General features: G+C 36.4%; 1 protein-coding gene across 1 annotated transcript; it reads right to left on the reverse strand.

Annotated features, from left to right (window-relative positions):
* Positions 1 to 21: 21 nt before the first annotated feature.
* Positions 22 to 20,758, reverse strand: col9a3 (collagen, type IX, alpha 3). The gene is made up of 32 exons (XM_056732701.1): positions 19,004 to 20,758; positions 18,270 to 18,338; positions 17,393 to 17,428; positions 17,123 to 17,194; positions 16,966 to 17,019; positions 14,892 to 14,927; positions 14,625 to 14,648; positions 13,703 to 13,756; positions 13,466 to 13,519; positions 11,684 to 11,725; positions 10,525 to 10,581; positions 10,373 to 10,426; positions 10,221 to 10,274; positions 9,211 to 9,264; positions 9,039 to 9,092; positions 8,875 to 8,928; positions 8,692 to 8,745; positions 8,563 to 8,616; positions 8,408 to 8,461; positions 8,260 to 8,304; positions 7,988 to 8,041; positions 7,781 to 7,834; positions 7,306 to 7,359; positions 6,930 to 7,001; positions 5,954 to 5,989; positions 5,405 to 5,449; positions 5,231 to 5,263; positions 3,293 to 3,439; positions 3,144 to 3,198; positions 2,868 to 3,050; positions 1,512 to 1,589; positions 22 to 782 (listed from the first exon to the last, which is right to left on the reverse strand). The coding sequence occupies exons 1-32, from the start codon at positions 19,067 to 19,069 to the stop codon at positions 598 to 600; spliced, it is 2,037 nt and encodes a 678-aa protein (XP_056588679.1). The 5' UTR covers positions 19,070 to 20,758; the 3' UTR covers positions 22 to 597.
* Positions 20,759 to 20,816: the final 58 nt, after the last annotated feature.

Consider the following 20,816-nt stretch of genomic DNA (forward strand, 5'->3'; position numbering starts at 1 on the left):
AGAGTCAAGCTCTAAGAGAAATTATTTACTGAAAAGTGTCTTTATTATTTTTTACATCGTGCTGTAGCAATCTACTGTACACACAACAGTAACTCGGAAATAAATAGTACTTAAAATAATGTATAATGTTAATCGAGTTTAGAGCCTAAAGATTTATACAAGAGTTTGGAGCATCTGAATCGATGCATTTTTTTATTCTTCAAAGAGTGATTTTGTACACATTTAAGGAAGACAAAGCAAAAAAATTAAAAACACAAAAAATTTGAAAATGCTGGTGCAGTAAAACGTTAAATATTTCTACATTTGTTGATTTTGATCAAGTCCTTAGTTTTTCTTTCAGTCAGCTTCTCCCGTCTCTCAGTGAAGTTTAGTCTTTTGTTGTATCAACACATACTGGTGATTCAAGTCTGAGGTTGTTCATCAGTTATGCTGATTGAGTCGAAATCACACAGTTCCACTCTCGTTTGTTCATCGCTGAAATCCTGTGAAGATCCACAAACGTTTCTTTACATATTCCTCTCAAAAACACTTCTGAAAGTGAATTATTTTATTTCTTTCACTCTCGTTCTCTTGTCTCTCCTGATCATGCAGATGTTTTTAGTGGTTCTTGGGATTGGAAGACTTCCCATGAACCACAGCACCCTGGCATGCTGACGTGTCACAGATTCCAGGTGATCCTTGGTGTCCTGTGCGTCCTGTTCTTCCGGCTTCTCCTTGCTCTCCTGGATCTCCAGGTGCTCCATCACGCCCGTCTTTAACGACGCCATTCACACCAGGCAAACCTTTTGGGCAAAGAGAGAAGACACTGAATCTCAGTTGGGTTTGTTGACTAGCAGAGGAACTTTACTGAGGTCTTAAAGGGAGCTTTCTGACTCGCCAGGCGAGCAAACTTAGACGATCTTATTTGAGAATAATGAAACAAATCTAAAACATCAGCGCTGCTTTTGAAGTGATTTGAATCAGCATTCGGAACAAATCGAGCTTAGAATATTATTGTCTATTGTCTTTTAAAAAGCGATGACTATTGAGTACATACAACTGCATAAAGTCCAATATTTATACTTCACTATCTTTACTACAAAGCATTATTATATACTCCAATATTGCTTAGGAACAATGTGTATTAAATGCTATTATATACATAATAAATAAGGGTGATTTGACTTACATGGAGACAACAGGCATGAGGACTCTACAAGGAGTAGTTCATGTTTAAAAGTTTATATTTTATTTTTTATCTTGGAAAATAACTAATTGTTTCGCTAGAAAACAACCTTATTCATTGGCTGGTGTCATGTAGAGCCTTTTGAAGCTGCAATAAACCTAAAATGTGGACCTCAACCAACAGCCCCCCCCATTCAAGTGCATTATATAGAGAAGAACCCTGGAAAGCTTTACTCAAAATCCTAAATATGTTTTCGACAAAAGAAATAAACACACGGAAGGGGAGTGAATTATCATGAAATTTTAATTTGAAAGTGAACTCCTTTTTAATGCATGTATATACATACCTTGTTCACCCTGGTCTCCAGCAGGCCCTTCGATGGCTTTACCAACTGGACCCTTATCACCCGGCTCACCAAAATCCCCTGAAGAGTAAGAAACAGGAGTAAGAAGTTAGTTTCTGGATATAAAACTAAACTTATGTGAAGATAAAGTGTCATTTTTGCACCACCAGCGATACCAAATACCAAAAAAATAATGACAGAAGGTTTTCTGAAGAACAAAACAGGTTTTAATAAAACAGAACACAAATCAAGCCATTAATGCTGCTGTGTAAGCAACAATGCCTAAAACAAACTACATTATGCTCTGCGAAATCTTACTGTTATAAACAACACATCAGATACTTGTTTAATTGGGGCTTTTTGTTTTGAAAGCTCTTGGTTAGCAGGTAGATTATTCCTGAGTGAACTGACTTACATAAAGTGAGAACAAACGATATAATATGAACTTTTATTAGATATGGCCCTTTCTCTCTGTATTGAAGTGATTAACTACAGTAGTGGTCAAAAGTGATGTCCAACTTTTTTTTTTTGATTTCCAATTACACAGCTCATTGGAAAGCTTGATTCTGATTGGCCAGTCGCGGCATTTGCAGCTTTGTTATTCCCAGATAACAACCTCTCAAAACTAATAACACCCGATAAACCGGATGCAGCAAATAATTTTGAGAAGGTGTTTTTGACAATCCACATATAGATGTGTTTAAAAATAACATATATGACATCATATTTACAGACGATTACATCAAATTGCCTGTTTTTGAACGTCATTTCTTATCTTAAAACCAAGCTTTTCTTCACGGAAGGTCGGCATTTGGTAAAAATATGCTAATAAATAGAAATAAATTAAATAAAATAAATAAATAAAGGCCAGCTTTTTCTCATGTGGCAAGTAGCCGTGTAATAAGCGGGATAATGTACAAGTAGCCGACTGTTATCGCAAAATAAGCCTCTTCAGTGTGATTCAAGAGACCCTCTGCTTCACATACATCTTAAATCATACTTATTAAAGATGTATGAAATTTGCATTGGTGTGTTTGGAACGTAAACTGAAGCTTAGCTTCGGGGAAAATTTAGGTAGGTTTGGCAAAAATACATGTAAAACACATGTATGCTTTATTTACTGCAAGTTTTATAACTAAGAGGCGGTTTCTATAATTTAAACATTAAACTCATGCCAAATGTTAAACTCATGCCACCTCCGAGCAGTTATAAGCGGTCTTAAAATAATTTGACACCACAGTATGATTTCCACAGTGTATCATTTCCTATTTGAATTGATCCCACTGAAAATCTATTCTAGTACTCTTCATACTTTCAACTGCAAAAACAAATGCATGCTTTCTCAAAGATGTCACTCACCTCTTGGACCAGAATCGCCAAGATCTCCTGGCAGTCCTCTATAACCTGGTGGACCACGTGCTCCAGGGTGACCAATGGATCCAACTTCTCCTGGCCTCCCTTGAGGTCCAGAAGGTCCGGGGCGTCCCACAGCACCAGGGGCCAGAGGTCTTCTTAGGTTTGCGGCCAGCTGAGCAATTTGATCTAAAATGGACAATGGCAGATTGTAATCTCATTCAGTCCTTTTCAAAAAACTGTATAATGTAGACTAAGTGTGGTGTAGTGTAAATGTCTTACCATCAATCATTGATCCACACAGTTCCCTGATGTGCTGCTCACTGGACAGTTTGCCCTGAGACATAATGAACAATCAGTTCAAGTTGTAAAGTATAACAGTATATTAGAATCAATATAATCTTACAGTACATTATCAGACAGTTACTCACAGGAACACCAGTCTTCCCAGCAACTCCAGGAAAACCTTGCTCTCCTTGTAATCCCATTGTTCCCGTTCTTCCAGGTGCACCTCTAGGTCCTGTTTCTCCCTGTGGTCCTGCAACTCCTTTAGGTCCGAGTTCACCACGCTTACCAGACTGTAACACAGTGAGAATGAGAAAACACATGATTGACATCAGTTACAGTAGGGCTGCCCCAGTATCATAAATTCCCTGGCTGAAAGTATTAAACATTACAATATTATTGAGATTTTTTTTAATAATTTGTCTTTGATCAGTGCAGCTTTTATGTAGGAAAATAGTAACTGATGACTGTAAAGAGCAACAGAATGTTTTGTTTATATTACTAAGGGTGGTTGCTAAAGGTTCTGCACAGTGATAAACAGAATCACGTGTGTTGGATCAATGTGAATGAGAATTTAGAATGTTGATGTTTGTTGGCCTTTGTTGAAGTTTGTTGGCATTTATCGTGAATAAAACCCACGATAAAACTATTGACCGATCAAAATCAAGTACTAGAACTGTTTTCTAAGAATATTATGAAATGTTACAGGTCACTGTGTCTAGGGAAGGAATTTTAAGGGGCACGGAGTTCCAGTTCAGCATGTTAAGTATTTATCAAAGTATCATCCTCCAAACCATGCAAATTTTATTAATAACATCAATATAGTAGGTTTAAAAACAGCGCTACATACATAAATTTGAACTGAATTTAAAAAAGTGAATCTCGGCCATCCGTCACTGTTAAAAAACAAACATGGGCAATCAAAGCTGATGCAAAAAGCGAGCTGAATAAAGGATATTGTGTTGCCTTCTTGAGCTTTAGGATTGAGTTTGTATTTTTGTAAAAGCTGCGTATCATACAATCATACGACATCATTCAGTCACTGTATGACAGTGGTCAAACATGCAAAAGATATGTACAACACAGTGACCACGACTGTACATGTTTACTAGTTAAATATTTTGCTGCTTTTAAATTTATTACAGCAAATATATAATCATATAAGACATCCATTAATGTACTTGAACTCAATATATATATATATATATATTCTTACAACATATTCTGAAGTGGTAGATTAAATGGATAATGTCACGTGTGTATATATACGTGTGATTAATAGTGATGACATCCCACTACAGGGAGGTAGCACTTAATGCTGCATTCCAGACAACTAGGATTTTGGATATTCCCACTTCAAACCCAGAAATAAATGTCTGGAACGGCACTGGAAGTCAGACATGGGACCTCTGAACTCTCAGAACGATAAACCCCGACCTTAGGAAGATGTGTGTTGTTTTAAGTCACGCCCAAGATGCTTCCTGCCAGTGAGTTTAACGCAGAGCTACCTAATGTCTGAATGTTGATCGATTAAACAAGGTTTACGGAATTCCAGCCAATTAAAGTACAGAGGCCAATTAGAATTTCAGCCAAACAAACTGGAAAAGACAGAACAATACTATCGGAAGTTAGGTTTATAACATATGAGGCATAAGATATGACTATATTTATATGTTAGATTTAATTAACAGAAGAATTCAACAGACCGCAGAACTAATGAAATTAGTATTTCAAAAGGATATTTGTAATCAACATTATTAAGTCAGTGGTTTGGCGAATTGTTCCTTGAGTAAATAAATATGATGTTCCAGTAATATCTCCAAATAAAGTTTTTTGTTGTAAAAAAATCAAATGTGGTAATAATTGGCATATGTCAACGTGCACAAGAAAGTACTGGAACCATTTTTCCTACTTCAAGCACTGCTGACTACCTTTCAGCTAACAAAATGTATACTATTGCTTCCTTAACCTAATTGTGTTACTGTATTGACCATTCAGCATGAAGGACTAAAATAAGCAAACTATGTTGCTGATACATAATGATATGAAAAAAAGGACAGAGAGATACAGAATATTGAACTCACCTCTCCTTTCTGCCCGACAGGGCCATAGGGACCCTAAAATACAAGGAAATAGTGTTAGTCCTGAATATATTGAATAACCTATATATAGATATTTAGGAATATTTGCTATTATCAAAAAGTACAGACTTGTATGAATTCAACATATCAATATAATTATAGGAATGAGTTACATACAGGCTCTCCATTCTCTCCTGGTAAACCGTCACTTCCGGCCACACCCTAAAACGTACAAACACACACAACTGTAACAGCAAAACAACCTATAACCACCTGAACACTTCAGTAAGAACACATGAACATTAAGCGTCAGGAGCTTAATTTTAATGTTCACATCAACAATTGGAATGGAAAGAAAATGAAATGTTTCACTGTGCCACATTGTTGCTGACCACATGATCCTGATCAGCAATTTTCTTAATAGGTTCTTTTAAGCATATTAATGCATCATCATGTTACAAAACAAAGGTCATCTCAAACTAGTTTCATCAAAATGACAATGAGTTCAATGTTCTTCAGTCGTCCCATGCGACTTTGGAAGAAATTTCCTGAATATATATTATAAACATGGACCAGAGTCTAAAAGATATGCTTCCAACATTTGTGAAATTTATGCCATGAAGAACTGAGACTAATGCATCAAAGCTTAAGTATAGTGTTCCTAATAAACACTGAGCATTTCAATATGTCAAGTTATTTCATCACACTGGGACTTATTATTCTTACCATGTCTCCTTTAGGACCTCTAGCCCCAAGAGGACCCTGTGAGTGAGTGAGTGATTCAGAGGGAGAGAGAGAGAGAGAGAGAGTATTAAAATAAATAGAACATGAAAGTATGGGCCAAGGTAGGCGCACTGTGTAGGTAGGTGTGTGTGTGTGTGTGTGTGTATGTGCGTGTGTGTGTGCGCCTGTGTGTTTATCAAAAGATGCCGGTGGCTGCAGAATACAGACAGTCTTTGTTCTGTATCCTGAGCCATAGGGTCCGAAACAGAAGAAGACTTTGTTCCCACTTTAGATCTTTACTAAAAAACTAAGCTAATGTGATTCATTAAAAAGTAGAAACATTACATTAATTATTAGTTTTAGTGATGAAAAATCACCACCAGAATGCTAAGATTTTGCGAATGATTTCTAACTTGCCAAAGAGTGTAGAATGTTTCTGAGTGGTTGTTATTGCTTTGCTATGTAGGTTGTTTTAAGTGGTTCCTTACAGGCCAAGGCCAGTCAAAAGAGCTTTAGATACAGTTCAGGTCAGAAGCAAAATCTATGGGATTTTGTCCAACTGTTTTATCGTCTGCTGACCAGAACAAAGAAACTGAAAACATACCCTTCCTCACAATTTAAGGTATTATTTATGAAAACAATGTGGTGCTATACACTAGTAACATTGGTGCTCAACTTAGCAAACGCTACTTAAACATTGTCAACAGCGTGTTAAACAACGTGAATGTATTGTGTCTTTGTCTGTATAATATACATTTATATTGTATAGGGGGTATACATATAATTTCTTACAATGACAAAATAACCTAGACAATTTGTGTATTGTGCTTTATTACAATGTGTACCTTTTATGAGGAATACAAACACACCTCAACCTAGACGCTATATTATTATTTTACGATTTTTCTTTTCTTTTTTCAAGTATCCTCTGGAGAAATATCATGTAAATAAATGTTATTTGTCCAAAAAAATCACTTACCCTCTCACCAAACCCGCCTCTGATTCCAGTCGGGCCGGGTAAACCTGGATCCCCAAGAGCACCATTAACACCCTAAACAGAAAAGCAAAACTTCATAATGCAGTCAGACTGCAATGACATCACGCTATTAACGCTACCCAGATGCATTTTACTGTATGTCTGTCTGGTACTGTATGTACTGTATGTCTGTGAATATGCAATGCAGCAATGTGACAAATTCAAAACAAACAACTGGTTAAATGCCTTGTCACTATTGGTGAGGGCAGAAAGTCAAATCAACAGGGATGGGATAAATCACCTGTTAAAACACCTGATCAGAAAAAGCATTTAGCAAATTAAAATGAAAAATAAAACAGTATGCACATGTTCAACTAACCTGGAATCCTTTTACACCTTGTGGACCAGCGTTTCCAAGTAGTCCAATGCCACCCTATAACAATGACACAAATACAAACATCATCCCATGAACTAAAAAAAGAATCAGGACCCCAAAGCCCAAACCACCCCGTTATGACAAATATCTGTCCGGGCCATTTAGCATAATGAGGCACTTTCAGTATATTGTATATAGGATTTTAAGAACATACATGACTAGAAATCTACATTGCAAAAGCAATATAATGAAAGGTTGCAAAAATTATGAATAAATTACTCATGGCTATTGAGAAAATTCATTCAAAACTTAGACATCTGTGAAGAGTGTGTTATGAATGTAAAAGATGGTGTTGCAAGAGTTTTGATCGGCATTGAGGTACTGATATGTTCAACATGTGTTTCTCTAGACTTGATCAGGCTGTTTAAAACCAAATAAAAAAATCTTGAGTAGCAATTTTGGTTAATGGTTTACTTACAGCTACACCTCTGGGTCCAGCCTCTCCTCTCTCTCCAGGGATGCCAATCTCGCCCTTTGAAGTAACAGTCAGTATAGCTTTAGTAGTGCAGAAATCAAGACAATAGCACCAATGGTTGATGATCAAATAATCTATTATTCAACTCAGACTCAAAATGTTATATGTCTTTGTATTTCGACACTGACTGATTTTGCATCAGATACATACAGGGATACCTGGCTCTCCAGATGGTCCGTTTTTTCCCATCTCCCCCGGTTTTCCCTGAATGGAGGACAATGATTAACCACATTAGAATGTACCTTAATGGAAAATGTACTGTATTAAACTGTAGTAAATTGCAGTATAATTACTATAGTAATTACTAACAAGTTTCAAACCCTTGACAACATGTTATATCCTTGAAATGTCACTGGCTGTCTCTTGACCTGGTCTATGCATTCACTAACAAATTCAACAGATATGTACGTTGATGTACTTACAACTTCTCCCATGGCTCCTTTGCTACCAGCTTTTCCTTGCAAACCCTGAATTACACACAGATAAACATGAATCATGCAAATACAATGCCTGCAATGCTAACATTGGGATATCAACATTTAAACTTCTTAAGCAGCTGATAATACTTACAGGCAATCCATTAGGTCCTTTCTCACCAGATACCCCAGGTCGTCCAGCATCGCCCTACAAGCCCAAACATACACCATTGGCATTACTGTGGTTTGCTGGAGATATACTGCTGTTTAAACTAGTTAATAGTACAAATGTTTCAGCAAGAAACACACCTTTTCACCATCCAGGCCTTGAGTCCCGTCCTTCCCATCTCGACCTGGCATGCCCTACAATTTAACAACACTCACATTTTAGGAAAATAAAATATAATTTATAGATACAAGCAAATAAAAGTTACTTACAGGTTCGCCTTTGGGTCCTACACCTCCCGAAACTCCCTTAGGGCCCGTTTTTCCCTATTGAGAGGACAACTTTAAATCTCTTTCATATTCATAATATGTACAGTTTACTTCAACTACACCAAAATAAATGGCATGTTATGATTCAAATGAACGCAAATCTAGGTTTGTATTTCCATAACTTACAATCTCTCCTTTGGGCCCTTTAAAACCTTGAGGTCCCTTTTCACCAGAGTCACCCTGGAATATACAAAAAGACAAAACGCATTTATGAATGAGATTTACTCCTGATGCAAACAAACACCTTAATGGAAAAATCAACATAATAAAGGTGAATAAGAGGACAGCACCGTTTTTCCAATGACACCAGCAATGCCGGGTTTTCCTCTGAAGCCAGGCAATCCCTACAGAGAGATGTCACTCATCAAGACAATACTGCATGATTGCATTGATGCTCGATTTTAGTGAAATGTGAAACGTGGAAACATTTAAAAAGTGTTGTTGACATAATGGAGGACTTACTCTATCACCCACTGGCCCTACTGGACCCGGCACACCCCTCAGACCACGGGGACCCTGAATATACCAAGAACAAATAAATAATAAAATACATGTAATAGATTTTCCACAAAGCAATTCCAATGTTCACATCTGTTAATTTAACACATTATGTGTTACCAAAATAGAATTATAGTGTAATAGACACAATTCAATGGCAATTGATAATACTTCACAAGGTTGTTAATTTGTACGAATTCTTCGAATGTCATTCAAATTTTTTACTACGTTCTGATTTTAAATCAGCGACTATTACGTTTTGGGGTGGGCCTTCATTGTTGTTTTTCTCGAACAATATAGCTACCTCGTAAAATATTTGGTTTAACAGCACTCTCTTCTTAAGGCATAACCTAGTTGATAAAGCTGTTCTTACTAGCAGCGCTGGAGTCTTTTACCCAGCTTTTATCCACATAATAGCCCCTAAATGCAATGCAAATTTCATGAAATGTGGTGGGTTATAAATAATATGTCCCCAACTAGAGTCTCTGGTGGATCTCGACCATTGCCCCAACTGATTACTAGTAAACCCTAGGAAAACAGCCTAATTCTTTAATTTGAGACAAAGAGCTGTGGAACTCATGGTTACGAGTGACCTTGTTGTTTTACTTGCTTTGCTTTTTTACAATGACACAATCTACAATCTACACTTGTCCACTCTCATTCCAACAGGCTCTGCTGTTTGCTACTGTTGATGGTTTAGTTGTCCTGAGCAACGTAACGTAAACCTATTGTCACTTCTTTCAGTCTTGAGATTTAAGACCGAGCTAAACATCATTGCACAGTGCAATTATCCTACTAAAACAGCATAAGGGCAAATTAGTGTTGTTTGAAGGTGTATATGAACACTTGTTTGGAAAAATGTGATGAAACCTTAAACGTGTGTGACTTATGTTTTGTTACAGCTTAAAAGCATTTGAATTCCAATTGGCCTCATGGTGCTCTGGAGGAGTGAGTTAGTCCCACCTGTAACCCACCTGTAAACCCACTGTACCCGGGATTCCGGGAGGACCAGGCGGACCCTGATCGCCCTGAAAAGAGAATATATGAAAATCACATCAACACATAAAACAAGCTGCATTCTGTTTTTTTTTTAATAATGTATTTATAATGTTAATAAAATCCTTACCAGTTCTCCATCTTTTCCCACCTCTCCCTTATCTCCTTTATGACCTGTATGACCCTAAATGGAACGCAGAACTAGCTCAGAAATGACTGTAATATCTTTTGTAGCATACAGGCTTGTGTAAATGTCAATAAAGAGCTGTTGTGATTAAGTACCTTAAATCCGGGCATTCCAGGAGGTCCGGGAGGACCTGGAGGACAGATGGATGGACACTACAAACAAGACAATGAAGCAATCAATCTGCATCCAAAGAAAAATCATGACAGCTGACAGTTGTTCCTTTTCAGCAAGATATCAAAAGCCCTTAGTTTTTAAACAATGTTGTGAACTGAACTAAAGCTCATCGATTTGTGTTGATTGTGAGAAAATGCTGGGTAGACTGCCTTACATACAGCACGGGTGAGCGGACACAAACTAACATGGATGATTGACATGTAGTCATATAGGATCGAACGATCTGTGCTTTCGGTCTTTTCTCTCATTGCAAAATGAAAGTTACCTTTGTGAGAAGTTTAGATGGGTTTTCACTGAGATACTGGACAAAGAGTGTATTTGCAGCTTTGAAGTAAATTTCTTCAATTACATTACATTTTTATTTTTACAGTGATTAAACAATTTGTATTGCAATAAACCAAAACCAAGAAAAACAACAAGTTAAACACAATTGTGTAAAAAGTTAAACGATTGTATACAATCAACAACTCTCATGTTATTATTGCAAGTCTTACAGATGAGCTATAGATACATACTATAGATATATTATTAACAGGTCAAGGAGAATTTGCAATAATATCATGGGTTGCCTAAGTATTTATAAAAAAAAACAGTTATGTCTTTACGATCATATGTTTCATCATATGATTTGTCAGTTGGGAGTGTAAGTCACCAAATTTAGCCTTATATTATCTATATCAATGTCTTACAGTATCAAGGAAACTACCCATTATGATTTTTATTATGAACTGTGCAGCATTTTTCCATACTGTATTGACTGTTTATCTATCCATATGTATTGAGGGATGGCTGGATGATACTGTAGATATATGGATATCCATCTATTATAGACAGATTTATTATTCTAGTTTATAAATCACAGAATAATGCGTTAAGTCATCAACCAGAGCTGTGTGTGTTGTTTGTGTACAGATCTGATTAATCAAGCTTAAATATTTTTTGAGTGGGTGAGCTTAATCCCAAAAGTGATTGGTTGTGCCCTGCTTTCCCCTGCTTGTGAAAATAAGCAGCATACTTTAAAATGCATTGTTACTGCATGGCAGTTTTTTAAAGCAAAAAGTGGCGATCATCTTAACATACCAGCAGGTCTCCACTACCTTCAGGAAGAGTTCCTGGAAGCCCCTAAAAAGATGGAGAAGAAAGCAGATTATATGTTTAAACATTTTTACATAAATCATCTATCCATCCAGCCTTTTATGTTTGCTGTTTTTGAACTCACTCATTCGCATATCAAACATATCATTTAAACTAAAGGGATAGGTCTATAAAAAGTGTAAATTATGTCCTCATTTACTCATCATTAGGTTGATTCCAACCCTGTGTACAATTCTTTGTTAAGCTGGACACAAATGAAGATATTTTGAAGAATGTGAAAGACAGTTTGTGGGATCTACTGTAGCCAATAGTGCTCAAAAACTGTTTGGTTACAAACTTTCTTCCAAATATCTTTGTGTCTAGCAGAACAATGACATTTAAGCAGGTTTGGAACAACCTGAGGATGAGTAATTGATGACATATTTTTGGGGTGACCTATCTCTTAAAGTCCCCGTGAACCGGATGTTGCCTGTTTTTATTTCATATTCTGCCATATTGAGAAATGAGAAAAAACTGTGGCTGTGGCTTGTATTTCCAATTGCAGAATAATTGGATATGGAACAGCAGGCATTGTATCATGGAACTGGCGGCCAGTGCCGGCACATCCTCTGTTGGTGCCCTATTCAAGATTATATTTTCTGCCCCTTCAATACAAAATAAATGAATTAATTTAAATATCTGAAAAAATAACATGTTTAAAAGCTTAATTTATGATTATTTTATTATAACATGAATCGTGATTAACAAAGGAAGGAAATAAATAACAAATAAAAAACTCTTTGTAGTAAAAGTTTCTAATTACCTTCTCATTGTTTGAAAATAATGTTTTGAACTTGTTATTTAAACTGATTGTTTCCTCAATAATACAGTATTTTAATATTAGCCGTTATAAAACTCATATATGATAAGTACTATTATTATTTACATAATGTTTAAGTTGAAGTTTTTTTAAACATTTGGTTCTAAATTAGCTATTTTAATATGGCATGTTTTCAAAAATGGCTGACATAAACGTATAATTCGTACCTCTATATTGCTATATTTTGTTTCCAATCTTTCTCATCTGATATTTTTTTTATTTTAACTCACATCTTGTATAAAATGGATGGTTGTGTTTGCACATGTGGCAAAGCTAATACATTTACTAACTGTGTCGATATGTGTCACCGGCCCCACCTGAATCTGCTGGGAAACAGGCGCACTAACAACGAGGCTAAATGCCACGGACACAAGCATCAGTCGCTTGAGCAACTCTTGAAGTCGGGAGTGAGGTTTACCTACACAACTCACACTAGCTATTCTCCGTTGCACATGCATAACTAACGCATTAAGATGAAAAATTATAGTTTCATCGTGATAAAGGAAGCTGTTCACATGCTGCCTCTTTTTGTGCTCTTGTATGGCGCCCCTACAAGCATTTTGTGCCCTAGGCAACTGCTTATGTCGCCTGTGCCTTGGGCCGGCCCTACTGGCAGCAAACTGACAGTTGAAGGGGAGGAGTTAACGGATGATTCGCCCAAGCCTTGTAACTGATGTCATCAGAGATGGATAGCCACAAGAGAGCAGAAGTACAATTTCTTTTTATTTTGATCGAAGATTGTGAGAGAAAGATCCACAATGATAAGCTATTAAGAATAAACACTGCATTAGGATTTATCATTTTTTAATTCACCGGGACTTTAAGCAACCCGCTATATAGCTAGTTTGTCATATTTTAAAAGCATGTTTTATGTCCTCTTCTGACATGCCTTTGTATGTGGTACTTACAGGTGGTCCGTCTTTGCCTGGCTGACCAGAAAGTCCTGGAAGACCCTCAGGTCCCTACAACCCATCACACAAACTTGTGTCACCAATCACAACATTTGTCACAACATGCTGATATGTTTAAAAATATGAAAAACAGTTATCATTGAAAATCCTTTGGCCCTTAAAATGCTTAAAACTGCTTTCAATTTCAAAATACGGTTCTTAGAGTGTGAATGTAATCTTTAAACAGACACTTACAGGCGGACCCTGAGGTCCTGGTCCACCTGGAAGACCATCAGCTCCAGAAAGACCCTTAAATCAAATGGAAATTATAAGTACAGAACAAAAGGGGCTAGTTGACATGTTTAATGTATGTATGTATGTATTTATTTTTCAAAATATATTTGCAAAAACTATATCTTGAACAAACATACCGCTCAACTGTCATCTCTAAACAATAACATTGACTAAGCACAATTTTCATGTCATTCATAGCTAACTATAGAGTTTGGCACTAACAATGCTGAGGTTGCTGAGGTCTGGTTTTCGAAGAAATGCATACTATGGTAAAATGTGTCTTTTAAAGGTTCTGTGTGTAATTTAAGGAGGATATATCGACAGAAATGCTATCTAATGTACATTACTATGTCTTCAGAGGTGTATAAAGACCTCACATAATGAAGGGTTATGTTTTTATTACCTTAGAATGCATGACTGTAAGTAAAAAAAAGTAAGTGTAAACGGACAAACTGCTCTACATAGGGCGTTTCGTAAATATGTTATCTCCATCAGCAAAAAAGCGAAAACGTGAAGACATCTTAGCCTTGTGTCAGCCGCCGAAGTGCTTTGAAAGGGAATTCACACCCCCACCACTAATGGCTGGAATACACTATAATACTTTTAAAATCTGAACAGATTTTTTCTAACTAGACATCAAACACTTGCAGACTTATCAAATCTGCAGACTGGCAGAGACTTTCTCCAACAAGTCCAGACTAAAAATCTGGGCAAAATCTGAGCAAGTCTTATCGTGTATTTCAGCCTTACGATGCCACTATATTTAATATACTGGACCTTTAAATGCACTGTCAATCTTTCAAAAAAATTCTATCACATGAATATTATGTGCACACATAGCTAATCCTTGATAAAATTACTATTTTGGATAGATTGTACTCACTGCAGCTCCTGGCCTCCCTCTGCCCTGAAGTAAACAGAAGATTAAACGTGCGTAAGGGTGGGAGTTCATGTGGTGGTCTGAATCAATGGTTAGTGTGAATGCTGGAATTTAACATGTTTGTGAGACTTGAGGTCTCACAAAGTCATTAGATAGGTTAGACTGGCATGTAAACCAGAAAACTTTGTATTATGTCTCTGCAACATTATTTGGTACTGTGCTGTTGCAGACAGGTTAAAAAGTAGGACCAGGTTTACTAAGAGCACTTACAGGGGGTCCTGGTGGTCCGAGAGGTCCCCGTTCGCCCTGCAAACAAAACAAAATATTTAAATCATTCTTCACTGAAACTAACAAAAATACCTTTACATGACAGTGTATTGTAAAATGTAAAACCTCTAAGACCTACCTTCATTTAACCTTAAATGCCAATAGCTAATGATAATACAACCTAAATTAACTAAATTCACCTAAATAAAATACACTTTTAAACAGCTTTGATTAAAAATAAAGGGGCAATTCTGTGAAAATCTCAACCTTACCATGAAACATTAAAGTTTTTATCAAAGGTTTTTACTAGACTAACAGCACAGATGTCAACATTTGGTGGTTCAAATACCCATGTGAGGTCTCTATTCAAGTTTTCCATTTTCAGGTTGTCACTTCCATAACGATACATATTCCTCATAAAAGGGCACATGAAAATAAAAATAAAGTAAATATTTTGTGTTCTGTGAAGAGGCATCTCCATTTGTTGGGTATTATTGCTTCAGGTTTGTGCATTTATACTCACAGAAATCCTACAAAGTGTCCTACAAAACTGTGTCCTTTTTTGTCACATGTTTATTTCTCTTGTTTAAAATAGAAAACTCATACATGGAATTATATTTTTTTATGTTTAAACTCTATCGACAAGGGTTTAGTAAAATATTAACAAATGGTTCAGTACACTGGTATCAAATTCACTCCAATGTCACATCCATAATGCTAGAATTGCCCAAACTCTAGAGGAGCAGGCTGATAGTTCCTATGTTCCTTCAATCTGCCAGCTAAATCATTTTGAACATATTCTCCAAACCATATGACAGTCGTTTGTCACTTTCCTCAAATTGGTGCCTCAACAAGCAGGAGGAGATGCCAGAGAAACTTTTATTTGAATGTTTGAATTTAATCTCTAATTTGGTAAATATGTTATCTCCATCAGCAAAGAAGCGAAAACGTGAAGACATCTTAGCCTTGTGTCAGCCGCCGAAGTGCTTTGAAAGGGAATTCACACCCTCACCACTAATGGCTGAAATACACTATAAGACTTTTAAAATCTGAACAGATTTTTTCTAACTAGACATCAAACACTTGCAGACTTTTTCAAATCTGCAGACTGGCAGAGACTTTCTCCAACAAGTCCAGACGGTGCTGATGATGTATGGTGTCTGCATAAACAGGGTGCGCAGTGGGATGCAAAATACGGTGACTGAAAATGTACACACGACGTGTCATTCCCTTAAAACCGAGGGCAGTAATTGGTCCAACATGTTTGACCCTACGCCTTTCACAGAAGATATATAATTATAAAAATACCAATACTTTACTTATTGATTGCTATCAGGATGTTTAGAGACTTCCAGCCAGCATGACAAAAAACATTTCTTGACAGGATTGCCTACACAGCCTTTAAGGGATGTTGTGCCTAACATTGCTGCTGCATCACTTCTACGCTCACTGCAGGATGTATGTATTAGCAGTAGCAAGTCTTCATATTCGCCAAGCAGATCTACTTCTGCCAAGACCAAATACAATGCCGTGTCTAAATAAAATAAGGTAACATTGCCCAATGTTAAAATATCAAATAAGGTTTATCCCTATCATATCTAATGTACAGATCACACTTGAATAAGCAGTCCAATGTCCAGTTTACTGACATCAGTCACACAGAATAATCAGGATTTTTCCTGATTTACAAAAAGGATTAACAGAAAACCTGTGGTCGAAAGATTACACATTCCACCAATTTATGATGAAGAAAAATAACAGCCCTAAAAAACCAAAGTCACATGATGCTCATTAAAACCGCTAGTGAGTGTACAAGCCTGCGCCAGTTAAGAGTCACAAGAATCAAACCCATTTACAAAAAGAAGTGAAAAGAGGTTTAAGATCGAGCTTTAAGATCGTATGGCAGATTCCCTTCTGGAGTAAAGCATTACAGGTAAATGAAGGCATTGTGCTTAGTTTTTCAAACATACTCTTAGTGATGTCATTATGTCATATTTGAGTGTTTTAGGGGTTTGTGGGAGGATCGTTTTAGAGAGAGACTAAAGAAGAGACTAATTTAAGACAACAGGTCACTTACTATTGCTCCTGGTGGTCCATCCTTTCCAGCGGGACCATCAGGACCTGTCAAACCCTATAAAACATTCACATTGATAAATCGAAAAAGAACATTTCACATTCTATATTCCTTTAATTAAAAAATTAAAAGACTATGGATTTATAACCTATGGACTTACATCCACTCCAGGGAGGCCGGGTATTCCTGGGCTTCCAGCGGCCCCTGGTTTACCAGCTTTTCCCTTTGGCCCCTGCAATGAAAAACAGCAAAAGTGAGTCTTGGACCATATGATTTGTGCCTTAATTATTAGTTGACATGGTTCTTCAAGTAACGCCTAGAAGTGACAAATGCAAACGAACATGATAGACTCAAGGTTAGCTTTCAGTCCAAAAATATATAAATGATTGGAAGGCATTGGATTATGAAGTAAAAAAGCAGTGACACTTACAGGCTTTCCAGCAAGTCCAGCAGGACCATCCTTACCCTGCAGAGAAAAATACCAACTGAGCTTCTGTTGATTTATTTAATTTAGGATTACATAAAAACACTACAAAAAGGACAATAAGACTAATGCAGATTTATATTAACATACTGATAATTTTAGTACTTTTTTGAGAAGAACAGATATAGTCAGACCTGAATAAAACTGAGGGGTAAACAGGGAGTGGAGGGTTGTTGGGGGGGAGGGTTGTGTTTGATTTCAGAAGGCTGAATGAATGGTCCCTCTGTCACTGAACTTTTACAGGCTGAGCTAAACAGGGTGTCATTTACTAAGGAAACATTCCCTTTTATTCAAAGTTTACCTTCGTAAATTCCTGAAAGTGTGTTTCTCCTCAGACAACAAAACACACCCCATTAAGAACAATAGAACAACTTATAACTATATACATTTAAATATATATATTAATATAAAAGTATGTGTATATATATATATATATATATATATATATATATTAATATAAAAGTATGTATATATATATATATATATATATATGAATATATTAATTAATCATTTATTGTAATAAAGAAATTAATAATACATATAAAACATTATGTTTATTCTATTTTTATCTTAATATAGCTAATGTTAAAGGTCAGTTGTAAGAAGGCTTTGCATTAAAATTCACCATGTTTGTGGTAGAAGCGTATCAAAAGATAATACAATTTCCCATTTCCGCTTTAGATGTTTAAACTTGCAGTAGCTCTTAGGTCAGAAAGTGTACCAAGCAAAACATCCTCTTGAGGAAAAAGGAAAATAGCTAATTATTTTCCAATCTTCTCAAACAAATTTGTTTTTCAATTTAAACATCTATATGTGAACTCACATCAATGCCATCTTTCCCTGGGGGTCCAGGTGGCCCTGGCAGTCCAGGTGAACCACGCGGACCTGGCCTCTGTTGTAACACAAACAATCCCGAAAAATTGTAACAAATTTAATATAGGACAGTGACAAGTTTACTTAACCATGTTAAAGTTCATAATGTGAACCTGATATCCTTCAATGTTAAACATGGTTTTATCAAGCATATCTTATCAAATTCATTCACAACTAGCACTTATATAGCTCCACATATTTCACTTATTTTTGTTTGTTTTAAAATATTTTCTTCTTGATGCAGATGGCAGTGGTTACAGACAAATATACATAAAGCAAAATTTTCTCCATGCTTGAAATGGCACTGATCAGTACGAACCTTTTAAACTTAAGACTGAACTGCAATGTCTCAATCTGCTATGAAAGAGCGTACATTGTGAAAGTGTAAAACAACACTGTATTAAGCCGGAAGCATTTGCAGCAAAATAAATATAAATGAAAATAAATTATTAAACAATATATCTTTAGGGAGTTTCCAGACCCTTCGCATATCAGATGTATATAGATATTACTGTCATTTAATTTCTCACTGGCGGGATATAGTTTCATACAGCAAGCACATCAGACATACAAAAGTGAACAAGCAAACAAGCTCAGTGCATGATAGAAGTCAAACTTTGAGCTAAAGCAACAGCAAGAGTCTTAAATCCTGCAACCAAAATCATCCTTCATTGAGTGTCTTACCTGGGCAAAAGATGATGTTAACAGCTGGCACAGAAATAGAAGCTGAAGAGCTGACAACACGGCCATGGCTACTGTTCCCCTCACAATCCTGTGCCCTGCGCTGGGTTACCGCTGCTGAATGACTCTCAGCATGAAGATAAAGCCCAGGCTGCATCTGAAGGGGCAGAGCTCAGTCAAGCAGAGGGGGTGGGAATGAACTCAAGAGAGACTAGTTTCACTGCAGAACATGCTCAGAATTCCACTACATCCTCAAAGACTAATGAGGAAAGAAATCTTTGAAAAGGTCCTGGGAAAGAAACACATCACAGCCAGTTCCAGATTTTGTCATAGTAAAAAAGATTATGCAGCCATGTGTTTCCACAATTGCTTGATTTTCTGTTTCTATTCATTTGCAAGCAAAGTGTACATGTCCTTTTTATGATGAAATATTATGACATAGAACTCACTGGACAGTCCATCACTTTTCCTGCATGAGCTATGAAACACTAAATCCATTATGTCTAATAGTGAACATTTTTCCCCCAGTAATTGCTTGATTTTTTTCCCCAGTGAAATTCCTCGAAACTGGATCAGTTCTCACTCAATGTAAAAAATTGTCTTTATTATGAACAGGAAAAATCCATTGTCTTGCATTCGTGGAACAACGAAACAAAAGAACAACAAAGGATCATACAAGCTTGAATCATGCAGATGGATTAGGACTGGGGTTCTCAACCTTTTTGACTCCAAGCTCCCCAAATATTCAAGAATATTCAAAGGCCCCCTCATCACTCACAAAAACTCTAAATTTCTACCCAATTAAATAACAAAAAAAAATTATGAATCAGAAAAATGGCCAAATAATAAGAAATATCTTGTTTTTTAGTTTTCGTAAATGTATTTCAATGCTTATTTTGTTAGAAAAAAGTCAACTTGTGGCTCTCTTGAAAGTCAGCTGGGACCCCTGTTGAGAACCACTGTATAAGGAGCATTTAGTTATTATTACATCACAGCTTTCAGGTGGTAATTGTATTTTTAAGAGGACGTCTGTAAAAAGAAATCTGCATGGTTCAATCAATCTGCAATCTTCAAACATTCTGGATGGGTCATCTGTTAATTCAACCGTGGATTTTTACGCTTCAGATGGCAATTAAATTACTGACTTGGTGAAAATATCTTATGCCCCTATGAAAAACAATTACCGTCCAAATAGAGCTTATGTGCTACTTACCACTGAATGGTTCCCATTGTCATTCAATTTGTTTGTGAAAACCTGTAAGAAAAGTACAACATGCAACTTCAAGACGCATCTGTTATAGTAAGGTATCTGTAGTGGATGTTTGGACTACAGTCATCATTATCGCTCTGATTGCCATTCCATCATTTGGTCTGCATACCATCAACTGTTTCAACAGACAGAATACCAGACCAGACTGTACAACAACAATCATGAGCAATCTCTCTTCAATTAACCTTAACCTCCTACAGTATGGTTAGAAATGCTATTATTTTGTTTAGTTCATTCTCCGGCAAATAAATTCTATCCGCGATTTCTATTGATTTCCTCAATGAATTCCACTGCCACAGCAGGGCAGTGTTGGCTTGCTCACCGGGAGACTGCATTTATTTATTTATTTATTAATTAGATATTATTTATAAAAATGATCTTGGTTGTTCTATAAACACCATGCACTGTGCTGTGTTTTATCTTTTCTGTTTTTCCTGTTTGCCCCTGTAAAGCTGCTTTGGAACAATGCACATTGTGAAAAGCGCTATATAAATAAACTTGAATTGAATTTGCAGATTTCAAGATTTTTTACTTGTCCGAGGTCAC

The sequence above is a fragment of the Triplophysa dalaica genome, chromosome 20, assembly GCF_015846415.1.
Source record: "Triplophysa dalaica isolate WHDGS20190420 chromosome 20, ASM1584641v1, whole genome shotgun sequence".
Classification (NCBI taxonomy): domain Eukaryota; kingdom Metazoa; phylum Chordata; class Actinopteri; order Cypriniformes; family Nemacheilidae; genus Triplophysa; species Triplophysa dalaica.

Excerpts from the sequence above, each read along its gene's own strand:
- col9a3 (XM_056732701.1), bottom strand. The coding sequence starts at position 19,069 with ATGGCCGTGTTGTCAGCTCTTCAGCTTCTATTTCTGTGCCAGCTGTTA. Across the intron at positions 8,305-8,407 it reads AAGGACCTAATGGATTGCCT|GGTTTGCAAGGAAAAGCTGG; the intron begins GTAAGTATTATC and ends TGTGTAATTCAG. Across the intron at positions 3,199-3,292 it reads CTGGGAAGACTGGTGTTCCT|GGCAAACTGTCCAGTGAGCA; the intron begins GTGAGTAACTGT and ends ATTATGTCTCAG.